General features: G+C 39.7%; 1 protein-coding gene across 1 annotated transcript in view; it reads left to right on the forward strand.

Annotated features, from left to right (window-relative positions):
- abcb6b (ATP binding cassette subfamily B member 6 (LAN blood group) b) overlaps positions 1 to 17,342 on the forward strand; it is a 48,539-nt gene that overhangs the window by 6,444 nt on the left and 24,753 nt on the right. The window contains exons 7-14 of the mRNA XM_078262929.1: positions 1,475 to 1,584; positions 2,267 to 2,332; positions 2,474 to 2,599; positions 5,298 to 5,374; positions 5,477 to 5,546; positions 11,388 to 11,467; positions 14,469 to 14,526; positions 14,660 to 14,764. Coding sequence (XP_078119055.1) covers positions 1,475 to 1,584; positions 2,267 to 2,332; positions 2,474 to 2,599; positions 5,298 to 5,374; positions 5,477 to 5,546; positions 11,388 to 11,467; positions 14,469 to 14,526; positions 14,660 to 14,764 — 692 coding nt within the window. The remainder of the gene's footprint in view (positions 1 to 1,474; positions 1,585 to 2,266; positions 2,333 to 2,473; positions 2,600 to 5,297; positions 5,375 to 5,476; positions 5,547 to 11,387; positions 11,468 to 14,468; positions 14,527 to 14,659; positions 14,765 to 17,342) is intronic.

The following is a 17,342-nucleotide window of genomic DNA, read 5'->3' on the forward strand; positions in this document are numbered from 1 at the left end:
GAGTCCAGGCCTGAGGACATATACAGGCCAATATTGACTTTTGGTTATAGCGCCACCCGCTGACAACACGAAATTAGCCTTATATGACAAACATCATCCGATTTACATGAAACTTATAATGTGTGGTCTACATGTGATACTGAGCCGCCCCCTATACTTTATGCCCACTTACTCAGGCCACGCCCCCTTTCATAACATGTAAGTCCGGCCCCCGGAGTGTCTGCTTAGAAACATTCTGGCCCTTGGAAAAATGTAGTTGATGACCCCTGATGTAGAGTCTTGTGTGAGGTGTCAATGAACTTAGCAGAGAGTTTGTTTGTCATTGGTCATGGTTTGGCCAAACCATGACCCCTTTTCACCCCCTATGTTTAAACCACGCCCCTTTTCATAACTGGTGACCCATATAAGGTAAAGTCTTGTCTGAGGTATCATTGAACTCAACAGAGAATTCCGTTTTCATTGGTGACGATTGGCCCTGCCCCATATGCTTAAGCCACGCCCCCTTTTATAACTAATGACCCGTTTCTTGTACACTATTGTGTGAGGTATCATTGAACTCAACAGAGAGTTCCGTTTTCATTGGTCATGGTTTGGCCCACCCCCCATGATTTAGCCACGCCCCCTTTCACAGCTAATGAACTGTACGACGTAGGGTCTTGTGTGAGGTATCATTGAACTCAGCAGGGAGTTCCGTCTTCATTGGTGACGATTTGCGGTGTCTGAGTGCTGCGCAAATGTACGGTCGCAAGGAGCGGCGTCCGCCAGTAACCCCGACGTGCGCAGAGGCGCGAGGGCCCATCCAACGCTGCTTGCAGCTTTAATTCTTATTGAGTTCCTATTTGTTATCCTGTGTCTAAACTGTGACTATGTATTTTTTGGTGTGTGTGTGTGTGTGTGTGTGCCGGGTTTTTTTTTCAACGTTTTTGATGCCTTTTTTTCAGTTTGTTTTTGCTTTTCCCAACGTTTTAAATTTTGTAATTTTTCTTCTACACATTTTCAGCGCTCATTTCTACGTCCCATATTTTCTGATATAAAACAAAAATGTAAAACGGGTCAATGTGACCCGAAGTCAACACAAGGGTTAAAGTCAGAATTCTGACTTTAAATTCAAATACAGAACTCAACTACATTTATTTATCATTTGGTGACTTCGCGGGGAAAATCGGACCCGGTCAAAGGCATTAATAAAAACCACTTACAAATAGAGTGCTTTTCACTGTTAGTCTCGTTTGCTGTTACAGGTCATTTAAGATCATCAGATGAAAAATTACACCGTTTCAGAAACATTTAAAAGTTACATATATTCACTTTAACTATTGTGATTGGTTTCAAGAAATACAAACAACCCAGAACGTTTTTTCCCCCATCTCCCTTTCTATATGTTCCATATATTTAGATTGTATATGTTGCTTACGTAACCATCTTGTCAAATTCAACTCTGAACCGATATTAACCAGACTAACTCTGTATGCAGCCTGTACCATCCTGATCACAGAGTGGAGGACGAAATACAGGAGAGAGATGAACAACCAAGACAACAATGCCAAGTCCAGAGCCGTAGACTCGCTGCTCAACTTTGAGACGGTAAATAACACCACACATTAATTTCCTCTGTTTATCCAACAGATTCTCACTCCCATCGCGTAAAATACGGATACTTGGTCAGGTGTCTTTGGCATTGTTATTGGAGCTAAAAGTCTCCTTTAGCGTCATATCTAAATGTGCTTTATCTAAATGCGCTTGGTCAGGACTATTGGCGTCACTTTTGACGCAGTTAGGTTAAGGAAAAGGTTGTGGGTGGGCTTGTTTTCCATGACACGCAGGAAGAACGGGACAGTTGGGTTTAGGAAAAGAAGAACGGGACAGTTGGGTTTAGGAAAAAAAGAAAGTCTTGTGTCGTTTCACCCATCCACCACCCCAACCAACCTCCCTATGCAGATTTTCGGGCTTTCATACTACTGTACGAGTTGGGAGTGAGAACAGGTTGATTTATCAAAGATATAAATCTGTTGAACGCGTGACCGCACCCAACGTCACATCCAGCTGTGTCCAGGTGTTGTACTTGTAAAACCACCCAGCTGTGCTGTTGTAGGCTACATTTGGCCATCTGGGACGTCCACAATGTGTTGTAATGTTCCAGTGTTTATTATTTTTATTTATTTTTAGAGAGTTCTGAAATAGTGTGAAATGTTTGTAGATATTTTAGGTTGCAGGAAAGTTCAGAATGTTTCAGTCTTCTCTCTCTGGATTTGATTTATTTGCACAGGTAAAATATTACTGCGCTGAGGATTATGAAGTCCGCTGCTTTGAGGAAGCCATTCTGAAATATCAAGTAAGCCTGAAGAGTAACATCATCATCTAGTACCAAAGACCAGCCAACAGCAGATAGACAACTCATACCTGCTTGTCACAAGTAGATGTAAAGTGCTCTGCTAAACTATTTTTAATTAACGAGCCGGTTGTGTTTGTGTAGCACTGTGAGTGGAAGAGCTCCGCCTCCCTGGCTCTGCTGAATCAATCCCAGAACATCATCATAGGATCAGGACTGCTGGCTGGATCTCTGCTCTGTGCCTACCTGGTGTACGAGGGACAATTCCAGGTATCAGTGAAGAGTAAAAAAAACAAACATTTGAATTGAATAGCAAAATTACAAGTCTATATTTAGCCCGGCTATCCGTTGCCTTGGGCTTCCTTTGTGTTGCCATTCTAAACACCGGTCGATTCATGAGGACTATGGTAAACCTTTTCACAGATCTCTGCAGGGTAAATCCAGACAACTAGCTAGACTATCTGTCAAATCTGAGTTTTCTGTTGCACAACTAAAGCAACTTTTGAACGCACATGTTCCACCAAAACAAGTTCCTTCCCGAGGCTATTGTGCAGAGGCGCCGTGGGCGCTTTGCGCCTCCCATGATGATTGTGATTGGTTTAAAGAAATGCTAATAAACCAGAGCACGTTCCTCTCCCATCCCAGAATGCTGTGTGGACTCGCTAGACCCTCCTCCGCAGCGCTGTAGAGGAAGGTCTGGTAATGCGAGACTAACATACAAGTTACCTTCAGTCGCCTCCAGTGGTTAAAAGTACCTTTGTACTTTTATTCAAATGAAATCTATAATGTAACAATTTTATGGATATAACGGCTACAGTTCCCTGTCGGAAAGGGCTGTCTGTCAACCAGGATGATGTAATAGATCAGTGAACAAACGGAGGAAGATGTTAAAGCTTTAGATTTGATATAAATGAACGTCCGTTACATTCAAGCCATTTCCAAATGAGTTGCTACAAAGCTAATTAAGACTATCATCTCCACACAACTCTCTCTGTATTTCTCAGTATGACTATGTTCAGAAGATTGCGGCGTCCGGAGACTTTCCCGCGCAGAAGCTCAAGTGAAGATAATGACCTCTTCTGAAGAGTCCATCATGTTTTTTTAATCCTCCGTGTCCTCCTTGGCTACTAGCAACTGTGTGGAGGAGGGTTGGGGGTGGTGCGCGATCACGGAAGACTTGTATCATGTGGACACGCCGACAGTTTTGTTGTTATTACTTAGAATTCCTCATGGGGGGCGACAGAAACTATGTACTATAGCTTTAAAAATCTGTATAGTGAACTTACTAGTGAACTCTACTGTGATGACTTGGACATAACCCGAATAGCTTATGCATCACCTTGGCCACTTCAACATGACCTTGGTGACTCTGACATATGTGACCACAATGACTTAAACCAGGGGTCTTCAACGTGTTTTAGGCCAGGGACCCCTAAGCTGAAAGAGAGAGTGAGTAGGGACCCACTAACGCATATATTGTATACAATTGAGTTGCATATTAAACTGGGCAGAATGGATGAAAAGAAATGAATATTATTTATGGATCATGTTTTAATGTTAAATATACATCTGGAAGGCACAGTGACTCCTAGAGCTTAACTGTACAGCTACGTATACCATAGTGGCTAACGTACCTGTAGTAAGCTTATCTTCAATGTGTAAATACATATATTTTTTCACAATTAGGCCAATTTATCTTTGCTATTCAAATGTTGCATTCATATTAATGTATGTTTTCAGACTTATTTTAATTTTTGACATGAGAAACTTTCAAAAACATATATTTTTTTACATAATATAGCGGCCCCCCTGCACTAACTCTGAGGACCCCCCAGGGGTCCCGGAACCCCTGTTGAAGATCTCTGACTTAAAGCGCCCATATTATGCTCATTTTCAGGTTCATAATTGTATTTTGAGGTTGTATCAGAATAGGTTTACATGGTTTAATTTTCAAAAAACACCATATTTTGTTGTACTGCACATTGCTGCAGCTCCTCTTTTCACCCTGTGTGTTGAGCTCTCTGTTTTAGCTACAGAGTGAGACATCACACTTCTGTTCCATCTTTGTTGGGAGTCGCACATGTGCAGTAGCTAGGTACTGCGCAATAGCTAGGTACTGGGCTACTAGCTAGAAGCTAACGCTGCTAGCGGTTAGCCACCTTGTTCTCAATGGCAAAACACTGCTACAACACACACCACGTTCACCCTAATCTACAAAAGAAATTGTATAGAACTACTTACATCTCCCTCGTCTGCAGGTATTCAACACAAAGTTGGAAGTGTGCCCTCGTTTAGAAGAAGTCTCCCGGCTAATCCTGCCTTGTACTGACCGAAGTTGAAGAAACAGCTAGCTGATGTGGTATTAGCTAAAGTGGTTAGCACACACCAAATGTTTCGGAGACTGAAGGCAGGATACAGAGACAGAGACACAAAATAACACCCCAAATCCCAGAAAATGTTTTTTTTCATAATATGGGCACTTTAAACAGTGATCAGGATATCAGATACACTGAGACTCTCCATGACAACTTTATAAGATGTTGATATGTCAAATTTGTGTTCTTGTTCAGCTGCCCCCAAGTTGCAAATAACACTGTGGTAAACTCTTACTAGTGGGAGGCTAATTGATACAACGTAGAAATACGGGCTAATATATTGTCTGTGTTAATATAAAGGAATTTTCTGTAATGATTTTTCACAGGTATCTTTCTGTATTGTGATTTTTTTGGATTACCAGAAATCACAGTTAAAGGTACAGAGGATATACTTTAAATTTAGAGGACTTTTTCTGTTTTTGGATTAACAGAAATGTCCATTTAACAGAAAGGCTACTGGTAATTTTCTGTCAGGACATTATCTGTTTTTCTACGTATTTCTTTTCTTACAGTGTACAGCTGACTTACAGTAAACTTTGATTAGTATAAGAGCAGGAATGTTCAGTAGCTGTATGTGTTAACTTTCCCCTCAGGTGGGAGACTATGTTTTGTTTGGTACCTACATCATCCAGCTGTACACTCCTCTGAACTGGTTTGGTACCTACTACAGGTGAGATTAATGTACAGAAAGCCACTGAGCCCTGAAGATCTATGATTCATGATCAACATCTGTGATATACAGTATATAAATCTGCATTGTGTGTCTCTGCAGGCTGATTCAGAGTGCATTTGTTGACATGGAGAACATGCTGGCACTGTTGACGGAGCAGAAAGAGGTGAGAGTCACAAAACACAATAATCGTCTGGAAAAGGTATCAATGGTATATACTGTAGATTTTTTATGTCATTTTTTTCACATTTTTATTGGGAAACACATTGGTATACATAAGACAGCACAACAAATATGCGTCTTTTTCAGATTTTAATAAAATAAAAATAAATAATATATACGTAGAAAATAATGGAATGAAATACATGAGAAAATAAATGCGTGAAAGGAAAAGCAAAATTCAAAAAAAAGAAGTTGGTTATACAAGTGGACACAATAAATAAAATAGTGGGGGAAAAAAAAAAATAAAAAAAATAAAAAATAATAATAATAATAATAATAATAATAATAATAATAATAATAATACAGTTAGATTTGTATTCATTTTGAACAAAGTCTAGGGTAGCAGTAGCCAGGGAGCTGGGTTGGGAAACTGGAGGGTCGCTGGTTCAAGTCCCCGTACGGACCAAAGTATGGTTGTTAACTGGTAGCTATAGAGATGCCAGTTCAACTTCTGGGCACTGCCAAGGTGCTCTTGAGCAAGGCACCAAACCCCCAACTGCTCAGGGCGCCTGTCCATCGACAGCTGCAGCCCCCTCACTCTGACATCTCTCCATTAGTGCGTGTAGAGGTACTGAGCATGTGTGTGTAATTCAGGCCTGTGTGTAATGTGTATAATAATAACAACAGAGTGAAAACATTGTCATTTCCTTTGCAGGATTTTTAAGGTGTACATTAATGATGTTATTATTATTGTTATTATTATTATTAAGTCTGTTTCATCACAGCCCATTATTGGTGGTAATGAACTGAGTGCTGTAACTTTGTGTTGCTATGCTTAACTTTGTGAAGACACTTTGCATGAAATAATTACTATGTGGATGCTTATTAGGTGGGAAAGTTGCTAATTTAATCCCAGAAACAAAATATTTTCTCCAGCTTGTAAACCAATACTTTCTCCCTGTAGATAAAACTTGTCAATGCATCCAATTTGTCATATTACTGGACAAATATAACATTATTGTTTGGCTCATATATTTGAAAGTCAACATTAATAATAATACAAGTTATTGCAAGTAAAAGTGGTTAAAGTTAGTGCAAATTAGTTTAGATATGAAATAACACAATGCATGTTCTTGTTAAGTCTAAATTAAAGTCAAGTCAAAGTCAACTTTATTGTCAATTCTGCCATATGTACTAAGGCTTTGACTCCGAACTTCATTATTGGAATATAATTCGAATATTTAAAAAAATAATATTTGAACTTAATATTTGAATTTCGAACCTGTTATGGGCATTATTTATTGTAAATGTGTTTGCTTGTAAACCTTGTTTTCAATTCAGATTCCGAGGCTTTTTCACGCATTTCAAAATGTAACTACACGTCGCGGCGACGCACGTCGCTCGGCCGCGGCTTGGTAGCGCATTTTCCCGTCAGTCATTTCTCGCTTTGCTTCAGTCGTGCTTGGCAACAGAAGCTCACACAGTCAGAAGTCAGCGGATCAGGAGATCAACAAGTGTTTGTGTTGTGTGTGTGTGTGTGTGTGTGTGTGTGTGTGTGTGTGTTTCGGTGGGAAAAGGCGTCCTCCGGCTGCCTCACTAAAGGCGCCTACATTCACAGTCCCTTGATATGGTAAACAGCCACATGAATGTAGACAAAAGCATTAGAGCACCTTAAAATCACAGTGGCCCTTTTCCTTTGGCTTGGGAAGCTGCAGGCAAGGGGAGTCAGGGAGGAGGAGGAGGAGGAGGAGGAAAGGAGAGAGTGATCTGAAGGTGATAATTCTTCCGATTACAATCAAACTTTGCAAATGTCACTGATTACAACCAAGGGCATAACTTTGGGTTCAACATTGGGGGGGGGGGGGGGGCAGTGAGCTCTCCACTTTTGAGCAAAATTGGAATTTTCAGCATATCAGACACTTCATTTCCTGCATTTTGGTGAATTTTTCTGCAACAATGTGTGCCTTTTCTGCATTGTTATGGTGCAAAATGTCTCATTTATTTATGTTATTTTGGGGGGGGGGTTTGCACTGGCCAGTTTTGATTATAGGGGGGTTTGTAACGCCCTCGCCCCTGCTGTAAATTACGCCTATGATTACAACACAACATCAGTTAGGGCATATATGAAGATATGAAGACTTATGGTAGAGAGGAGAACGTGAGAGGGATGGATGGTATGAAGGAAGAGAGTAGGGAGCAAGTGAGAAAAGGGAAAAAGTAAACTATGATGGGAAGGAAAAAGAAGGGGGATGGTAGGTTTTCCCTTTTCAAGATTCAATACTTTATTGCCATGCAACTAAGTTGCTAGGAATTTGGTGCAGTGTGCTCATTCCAAAAAAACAGAAAGCATTCATAGCAGACAGTCATTACCCATTTAAGAAAACACATAAAGACACATATAGAAACACACACACACACACACACACACACACACACACACACACACACACACACACACACACACACACAAATGCATACCATTTAACCCATAATAAAAAAGATTTTAGTGCCACTGCTGAAGGGCACCCTACTTACAAGTCAAGAGTTATAAAGTGTCAGTGCATTGTATCCATGAGGTGCTGTTGTTGTGTTGAGGATCCATTGAGTAGCTGAATGGTTCTGCAATAAGTGCTGTTAAGAAAGCAGGAGGTTTTTTGATGTAATAGATTTCAGTCTTTTCCCCGAGGGGTGAGTCACCAGTAAGGGGTTAGCAGGGTGGGTGGGGTCTTGGGCGATTTTCAGTCCCTTTTGCTGGATGTGGAGTACATAAATTCCTGATCTTCTGATTTTTTTGTATGTGCCTTTTTAAAAGTAATGTGAGAGGGTTGCAGTCTTGTCATTTTCTCCGTAACACTGATCCTGATTTCCCGTGTTTACAAGAGCTCCGTCTCAAAAGCAGCACAGATGGGGCCGATGTCTGTCATCTCTGGCACAAAGGAGCGGCTGTTATCTGTTATTGGTTCGGATTGTGCTGATGGTGTGGACTTTGTCTTTTAAAACCACAATGTAGTTGTTATAAAACAATGAGATATTATACAGACTTTTTTTTTTTAGTTCACAATTATCAATGTCTGTCCTGCACCTGACAGAACATGCAGTTATTATAAAAGTTATAAGAAATAGTCTAACATGGATTTAATATAATATTGTGTGGCGATTTTATTACTGTCACTGATACAGAAATTCTGCCACTCTTTTCCAAATTACACATGAAGGATTGTTAATCAACTTAATATTTCCTAAATGTTTGCATGACAGTGGCTAACAGTTTAAACGAATAAGTTTACTGTCTGGCATTAGAGTCGTAAAAAACAAACAAAAGAAAGAAAGGAAGAAGGGGATAAAGGGGAAAACAGACGATTATCGTTATTGTGTAAAGCACACTCACTATTCTTTCTCATCCTCATCCTCTTAATTCTCATCTGTCCTTCTTGTCCCCTTTTCTTCTCCTCCTCTTTTCTCCCACTCTATCTCTCTCCTCCCTCTCTTCACCTCCCTCCTCCTTTTCTTTTTGTATTGTCCTCTCGTCCTTTTCATTCCAACGAAAAAACAAAATCACCTTACTATTTACGAGTTTGAGATCTCCACTTTTGAGCAAAATTGAAATTTTGAGCATATCAGACACTTCATTTCCTGCATTTTGGTGAATTGTTCTGCAACAATGTGTGCCTTTTCTGCATTGTTATGGTGCAAAATGTCTTATTTATGTCAAGGAAATTAGGGTTTTGTAACGCCCTCGCCCCTGCTGTAAATTACACCTATGATTACAACACAACATCAGTTAGGGCATATATGAAGATATGAAGACTTATGGTAGAGAGGAGAACGTGAGAGGGATGGATGGTATGAAGGAAGAGAGTAGGGAGCAAGTGAGAAAAGGGAAAAAGTAAACTATGATGGGAAGGAAAAAGAAGGGGGATGGTAGGTTTTCCCTTTTCAAGATTCAATACTTTATTGCCATGCAACTAAGTTGCTAGGAATTTGGTGCAGTGTGCTCATTCCAAAAAAACAGAAAGCAGTTGATAAAAAAAGAAATCTCAACTCAAGGTCCTCCCACTCGCTTGATCTGGAGCTTTAGACCATATCATGTTCTTAATCAACACATGGAGTTTGCTCAGGTGCCGTAGAACTGCAGCTGTTTGAACTAGAGATTGTCCGATGCCATTTTTTGCTTCCCGATACCGATTCCGATACCTGAACTTGCGTATTGGCTGATACCGAGTACCGATCTGATAACAGTGTGTCAAATATTTTATTATGTTCTAACAGCTGTATACTACTATCCCTGTATGGATGTGATATGATTTCTATCATTGTTGTATGGCCAGGCTCAGGTTAAACTCTTTGTGAAACATGAACAAACAAAAACAATGAACGCCATAGCACTTTCTTTTATTATCCAGTTTGACAGTCACCGTTAATGGAAAAAAACATAAATAAACTACTTTAAAGGGCAACTATTTAATAATATTTTCAGGATTAAACATTTTTGTTCTCGAACATGTTTACACGCTTTAATGTTAAAAAAAAACACTTTTTATTTTTCTCATACTGCCCATGGCTGCTGCACCTGTATTCACCCTCTTTATGAGACGCTCTGTAGGAGCGCCTGTCTCTTTAATCCCTCCTCCTGAAAAAGCCCACTCTGCTCTGATTGGCCAGCGCGCTTCCTGGAAACTCCAGAGCCTCTGCTCCATGTTTTACTAGCTAACTAGTTGAAGCTGGAGCTACTGCAACAGAGTATATAGCAGGACTTTGTACCGTGAAAAATCACCAACAAAGGCTTCTAAACCAAATATTACACAACCAGACATGTCCCAGCAGTAAAGTGACCGTCATTTGGGGAGAAATTGCCAGCATTTGCCGAGATTACAGCTATGTCGCTTTAGCATGTAGCTACTTAATAGTTAGCAGTATGCTAACGTTAAATTGTGGTGGAAGAAAGCAACACTTTCTACCGTCAAAACTCGCAGATAAAGGCTTCTGAACCAAACACTACCCAATCAGACATTTTTCAGCAGTAACGCGACACAGAATTGGGGAGAATTTAACAACATTGGCAGCCCACATGACATTGTTTACTACCGTTAGCCATGTAGCTACTTTAGTTAGCAGTTGACACTGATAAAATGTAGCAGCAATTTCTACAGTCATAAATCGCAAATAAAGGCTTTTAAACCAAATAATACTAAAAGAAAATATTTCAGGAGTAATGTGACCTGGAATTGGGGAGAATTTAACGACACTGATGGTTTACTGCCGTTAGCATGTAGTTACATGGGACAATGTTAACACTGCAGTGGCTTAAAAACAAACACTCCAGTCCTGCCTACTTGGAGCAGATGACCAATCATAGAAGGCCGGCTTAGAGTTGCATAAGACTTAGCCGAGAGTAGAAAAAACTGAAAAAAAAAACGTTTTAGCTCACAGGGATTTGTCTAAAATACGTTTACCTCATTATTTTAAGTTTTGGCCATGTTTAACATGACAATCCATCATTATAACATTGTAGATATGTCAGGAAACACAGAAAAGCATAATATGTGACCTTTAAAGTAGATTTACTTTGTGTATCGGATTGATGCATAAATTCCAGTACTTTCCGATATCGATACCAGCATTTTAGGCAATATCGGAGGCTTTTCTGATACTGGTATCGGAACATCTCTAGTTTAAACTTAACATTATTCTTTCATCCAATGGGACGTAAAAGTTGATCTTAACGGTTCCATTTCTCCACCTGTGTTCCTTGTCTCTCTTACCCTGGTTTGCCCTCCTCCTCCTTCTCCTCCTCCTCTTCCTCTTCCTCTTCTCCTCCTCCTCCTCCTCCTCTTCCTCCTCACAGGTTCAGGATTCAGAGGATGCACGGGACTTGCAGCTCACAGCAGGTCAGGTGGAGTTTGACAGAGTCTGTTTCAGCTACGTGCCTGGGTGTGTAGTTATCAACAAATCTATTCACAATTTAAATCCACATTTTTCTTTAATTTGATCTGATTTTATTCAGTTGTACATAAAAACAAAGACCGTCCTCACCAGAGAAACAACATTGGTTGTTTTATTCAAACACTTAGAGGGAAATACAAAAAACTATCTGACTGTGACATCAGAGACCGCTGTTTGCATCCTGTATCACCAACTGTCAATGTTGGTTTGTTTTAACCCTTATGTTATCCTCCCGGGTCAAAATGAACACTTTTTTAGATGTTTTTTTCTCCATGTTTTGCTTACTTTTCAACGTTTTTGGCGCTTATTTCAATGTTTGGTGGTACTTTTTTCCCCCATTACCACCAGTATATTCACCACTAGAACCAACTTATTCACAGTAGTTTTAATCTCTTTTTTTGGAATTTCTGGTCAATAAACCTCATTTATATGAAATGATCTAATTTTTGTGTTAGAAAAAAGCTGAAATTATGAATAATTTTGACTAGTAGTTAAGATCAGAGGAATGATGGTAATTTGTTAAAAAAAAGTTACATGTCAAAGTTTAGTCAGGATAATGCTATGAAATGATATAAAACACCCAGAATTCAATGAAAGTAGAGATCAGATCCTTAATTTCACTTGTGAAGAGCGTGTTATGAAACCATCCATGTTATTTTGGGGCAATTTGGTTGAAAGAAACCCAAATGTCTGATATAGAAACTTTGAAAACAGGAGGGTTAAGGGGAGACACTACAGGTGAATAGGGTAAAAACTTCAATAGATATCATCATGAAACTTGCCCAGTTGATTACTTACATTAAGACAAGTATTACTTGTATCATGCGTTTTCTGAAATTGTATGTTTAATTATGCAAATGAGGCATTCTCTTATGAAATATGTGCTAATTTGCATCCATTTCCAGAACAGATATCTGAACATTGGATAAAGCCAGGTTCAAAATTCTTGTCAAAGGTTTTTACAGGGTGAATTTTGGATATGTCTTTTTGTAACTCCATAAATCTGAGAATACTGTAAAAAAAAAAAAAATGAAAAGAAAATCAATGTTCGTCATGTTTTTAGGTATAAAATGTTCTATAAATCTCGCTATGAATAATATATGAACAAACCCCGCTGCAAAAAACTTCAGAATAGAGATAGGAATAAAACTGGCCTGCAAAGATATGTATTGTCGATTTCCATACATGAGATTTAATGGTTAAGGTTATGTTCACACTTAGCGTCTTTTTTGACAAGAAAAAGTTAACTAGTAGTAGGTTGTAGTGAAAAAAAAAAGCTGGCAGCGTTTTTATTCCAAAAAGCAGTCAAGAGCGTCTTTTGTTGCTATAACAACAGCTACTGCTAAAGTATCCTAGCTAGAGCGCTACAGTATGTGGAGCGGTGCTAATGTTAGATAAAACAAAGCGGTGGAGCGAGCTAGAGAAAGAACAGAGAGAGAGAGAGAGCGAGAGAGAGAAAGAGAGAGAGAGAGAGAGAGAGAGAGAGAGAGAGTGGTGCGGCTAACGTTACATAAAACAAAGCGAGTTCCCTGTATAGGGACCACCCGGTCATATTGTATAACTCGCTGTGCTCCGGCTCCATTTTTTCTTGTTGTTATGGAAACGACAGGTCTGGCTACTCCGCTTGTCATTGGTCGGCTGTCAAAAAAGTGCTTGACGTAGGGCGTTTTTTTCAGAAAAGTTTAACTTTTTTCAAATTCAAAAAGAATGAAAACACTTTTTTGAAAACACGGTTTACTCCATAGGATTATAATGTAAAACAGACGCTGGCAGCTTAAAAAAAGACGCTAAGTGTGAACAAAGCCTTAATGTGCTAATGGCTAATGTGCTAAAGGTGTTATCTAACTTTTGGTGAATTTTGGAGAAATCTACAGACGCAATTAGAAAAAGTAAAATAAACAACTAAATGTGTATTTCGGTGGCTTTATCCCCCCACTAGTTATGAAAGAGGACATGTTAAGGGTGCAAAATAGCCCAACATCTCAAAATGGACCTTAACCATGACCACCATGTTTCCCTAACCTTAAAATAATAGTTTTGTTGCAGAAACCTAGCCAAACCCTGAGTACAGAGAAAACCTTTATATGAATCACTTGATAATGATATGCATTTTAGACGGCAGTGACAAAAAAGGTGTTTAGTCCTTTGGGTTGGAGGACATGTTGTTAAAAAGAACATAAAAAAATGAATATGAGGATGTATAAATGAAGGTCAAGAAGCCCGAGACTTACACAGTGCACGTTCATGACAAGCTTCATCTGTATTTAGACATATCACAGCTGGTTACCATCACCTGCTGTCTGGAGGATGACTAACACTCTAAGAAACACATTGACTTTTATTAATTGAGCGTCCTGGTTGGCCTCCTGTGTGCGTTGGCATTCATGTTATATTTACAGCATATGATGTGAGTGAGTGAATATGACAGAGAAGATCCAGAGAATAAACATATATATCGGCCATTTCACATTGAATCTCAATGAATTGATTTACTGTAATATCATGTTCATAATTTTCCAAACGTGCATGGTCATGCTCAGTGGTGAAAGAAGTATTCAGATGTAGAAAAATCTTCACATTTTAGAAACTGGAAACGATCCAAACAGTTCTGTCAATCAACTAAGTGTTTAATGGTCTAATCATTTCAGATGGACTTGTAGGCCGTTATATTATCGGGTAGTTTAATTTATAATAAAACATCGTATTTTACTACATGTGTTTTGTGTGCAAAAATCTTAATTTGTAAAGTAACTAAAGCTATCAGATTAATGTAGTGGAGTAAAAAGTACAATATTTCTCTCTGTAATGTAGTGGAGTACCTCACATTTGTACTTAAGTACAGTACTTCAGTAAATGTACTTAGTTACATTCCACCACTGGTCCTGCTTGTTTTTTCTTAAATCAGTAAACTTTCATTTTGATCCTGACCATTGCTGTTTGTGTGTGTGTGTGTGTGTGTGTGTGTGTGTGTGTGTGTGTGTGTGTGCAGCACTGAGATTCTTAGGGATGTGTCCTTTACGGTGGAGGCAGGACAGACAGTCGCTTTGGTACGTTGTCCTCCATTTACTACAACTACTAAGAACCAAAACTATCTGTAATGTTGTAATGAAATGTTCTTTAAATTCAATAATTCTATAAATTGGTGTTTTCAATAATGTGTGTGTGTGTGTGTGTGTGCAGGTTGGTCCGTCTGGATCAGGGAAAAGCTCCATCCTGCGTCTGTTGTTCAGATTTTACGACCCTCAGAGTGGCAGCATCCGCGTCGATGGTCAGGACATCTCCAAGGTAAACGCACAAAGACCCATGAAACACATCAGATGGAATTTCTGAACTCTGGACAGAGCTAGGCTAGCAGCTTCTTATGCTAAGCTATGCTAATTGCCTTCTGGCAGTAGGTTCATATTTAGTGCACAGACATGAACGCGGCATCGATCTACGAACTCTTTGGACGAAAGCGTATACACATATTTCCTAATTTTTCAAGTATTACTTTAAATTTTAGCCAGTGTCACAACCCTTTTTTACCACCAGTTGTGATGTGTTTAGTCTTTCTGTCTCTCTGATTCATATGTTTATTTCTGTCTCTTTACATCTTTTTTCAATCCTCTTTTCCTGTCTTTTACTCTTCACTTCTGTGTCCTGCCTTTGCCTCATGCACCTTGACTTCCACTTTCCCTCTCTCTCCCCACACACACACACACACACACACACACACACACACGCACACGCACACGCACACACACACACACACGCACACACACACACACACACACAAGGCTGAGTGTGTGAGCTCCAGTCACACTGTGAATAAGTCATAGTAAAAGGTTCTTGAATAATACAGCAACGAGGCCAGACGCCAGATGTGTGTGTGTGTGTGTGTATGTGTGTGTGATAGCCCATTTATTGTAGCTGAAATAACTCTGTTTATGATTTGCCAAAAATCCAAACAGCATGCCCCCCCCCACACACACACACACACACACACACACACCTGTTTTATTACAGACAGGCTTGTTCAGATGAAGAGGCTGGCGATGATTATGAGGACGCTCCTTTATAATTACACAGCAGGAGGACTGTTTTAATCAACACACACATTCACAGATGTGGTCGTCTCTTTAATCAGCTTCAGACTTGTTCTCAACCTGGGTTTCTTGAGGCTCTCCAGGAGGAGGAGAAGGGAAGCGGTTAGACGCCTCAGCTCCCTCCACTGAACTGATTCATTCTGTTGTTGTGATAGGCTGTATCGGGGGCTTTTTATTTTTCAATAAGTCTCTCATTTTTTATGCCAGTGAGAAATGTAAATGTATACTACTTGTGCAGTGCCCGTTCAAAAAGTGCCTGTCCGGAACAGGCTGATTGCTTGGCTTCAGGTATTGCTGCTTGCAGATTTCCGGAGAACCGCTCATCCAAACAACTTCACACTTGACACTACGCTTCCTTGGGTCCTGACCAATGCACCTGCCCTGACAGAAAAACGTCTCAAGTCCGGACTCAAGCCAGGTCCAGACTCGAGACGTTTTTCTGTTGTCTCGGACATGTCTTGGACTCATTGATATTTGGACTCAGACTTGTCTAGGACTTGGCCATTGGACTCGCCATATATTCTAGTTGGTCTCGACCGAGTCCAGCACTATATGCTTTTTTTCTAAAGTAACTTCCTCTTTAAAAACAAAACCATTGATAAAGTGTTTTTTGGACTCGGTCTTGACTCAGTTTCGACTAGTCCTGGTCTTGGACTTGTCTTGGACTCGACAAAAGTGGACTTGACTACAGCCCTGTGAGCAATGCTAGAGGATACGCATCATTCATATCATATTTGGGACTATGTTATTCCCGGGAACAAAGGCGTTGTTTCCAAAAGTTACATCGCAGAGGCTTGAAATGTCTGACTGTGCTACAATGTAACATCTCCGGTGATCTCTGGTCTCTTTTTCTTTCTTGACTGTACTGTAGCGAGCGACGGTGAGTCCCGTAGATCTCAAGAGCTTGCACTCGACATTGCACTGCACTTCCTTGGGTCCTCAGCAATACAACATCCAAGTGTGAAGTCGATCGGATGAACGGTTGTCAAGGAAATCAAAGTACACACAGACAGACAGACAGACAGACAGACAGACAGACAGACATAGACTTCTTCAATTTTTAGTTAGGATTGTAGGTATGATATAGTATAATGTTAATTTACAAAACTTATAAAAAATACTTTTTGTAAAGCTCTGACATACTGATCTGGTTAATGGTTAAAAAATAAAAATAAAACAATATGATCGTGTTAATGGGAGGATGCCATCATCATCGACAGATGATAAATCCTTAAAATATATGGCAATAACTTTTAATAGCTGTGTGAGCTGTGAGTTATTTGTTCTTCACAATGCAGGTGAAAATGAGGAACTGACATCATGAAATAAACTATTAAACTTTAGACGGTAGGTCCCTTCAATAGCTAACAACTGATGAATCAATAAATAAGAATGTGGATCAAAAGGTGGTCGTAAAGTCTCACCTCTGTTACAGAGAAGAGAAGGACGAGGAGCATGTTGAGCTTTGGGTTTGATGCCAGCGGTTTTTGCACACACACACACACACACACACACACACACACACACACACACACACACACACACACACACACACACACACACACACACACACACATCTGTTATGCATGTTTCCTGTTGTCCCTCAGTTAAAGGCTGCCATCCTTTAGACTCATTAGATCATCATTAGACTCACACACTGTCTGTTAACGTTACCGATAGACTTCCAGACATGACGAGGTTAGGGTTGAAAGTGTTTAGTTTAAAAGTTCAAAGTGTTCCAAAATCTGTCTTAACACATTATTCACATGGACTCACAT

The sequence above is a fragment of the Sander vitreus genome, chromosome 11 (assembly GCF_031162955.1).
Source record: "Sander vitreus isolate 19-12246 chromosome 11, sanVit1, whole genome shotgun sequence".
Taxonomy (NCBI): domain Eukaryota; kingdom Metazoa; phylum Chordata; class Actinopteri; order Perciformes; family Percidae; genus Sander; species Sander vitreus.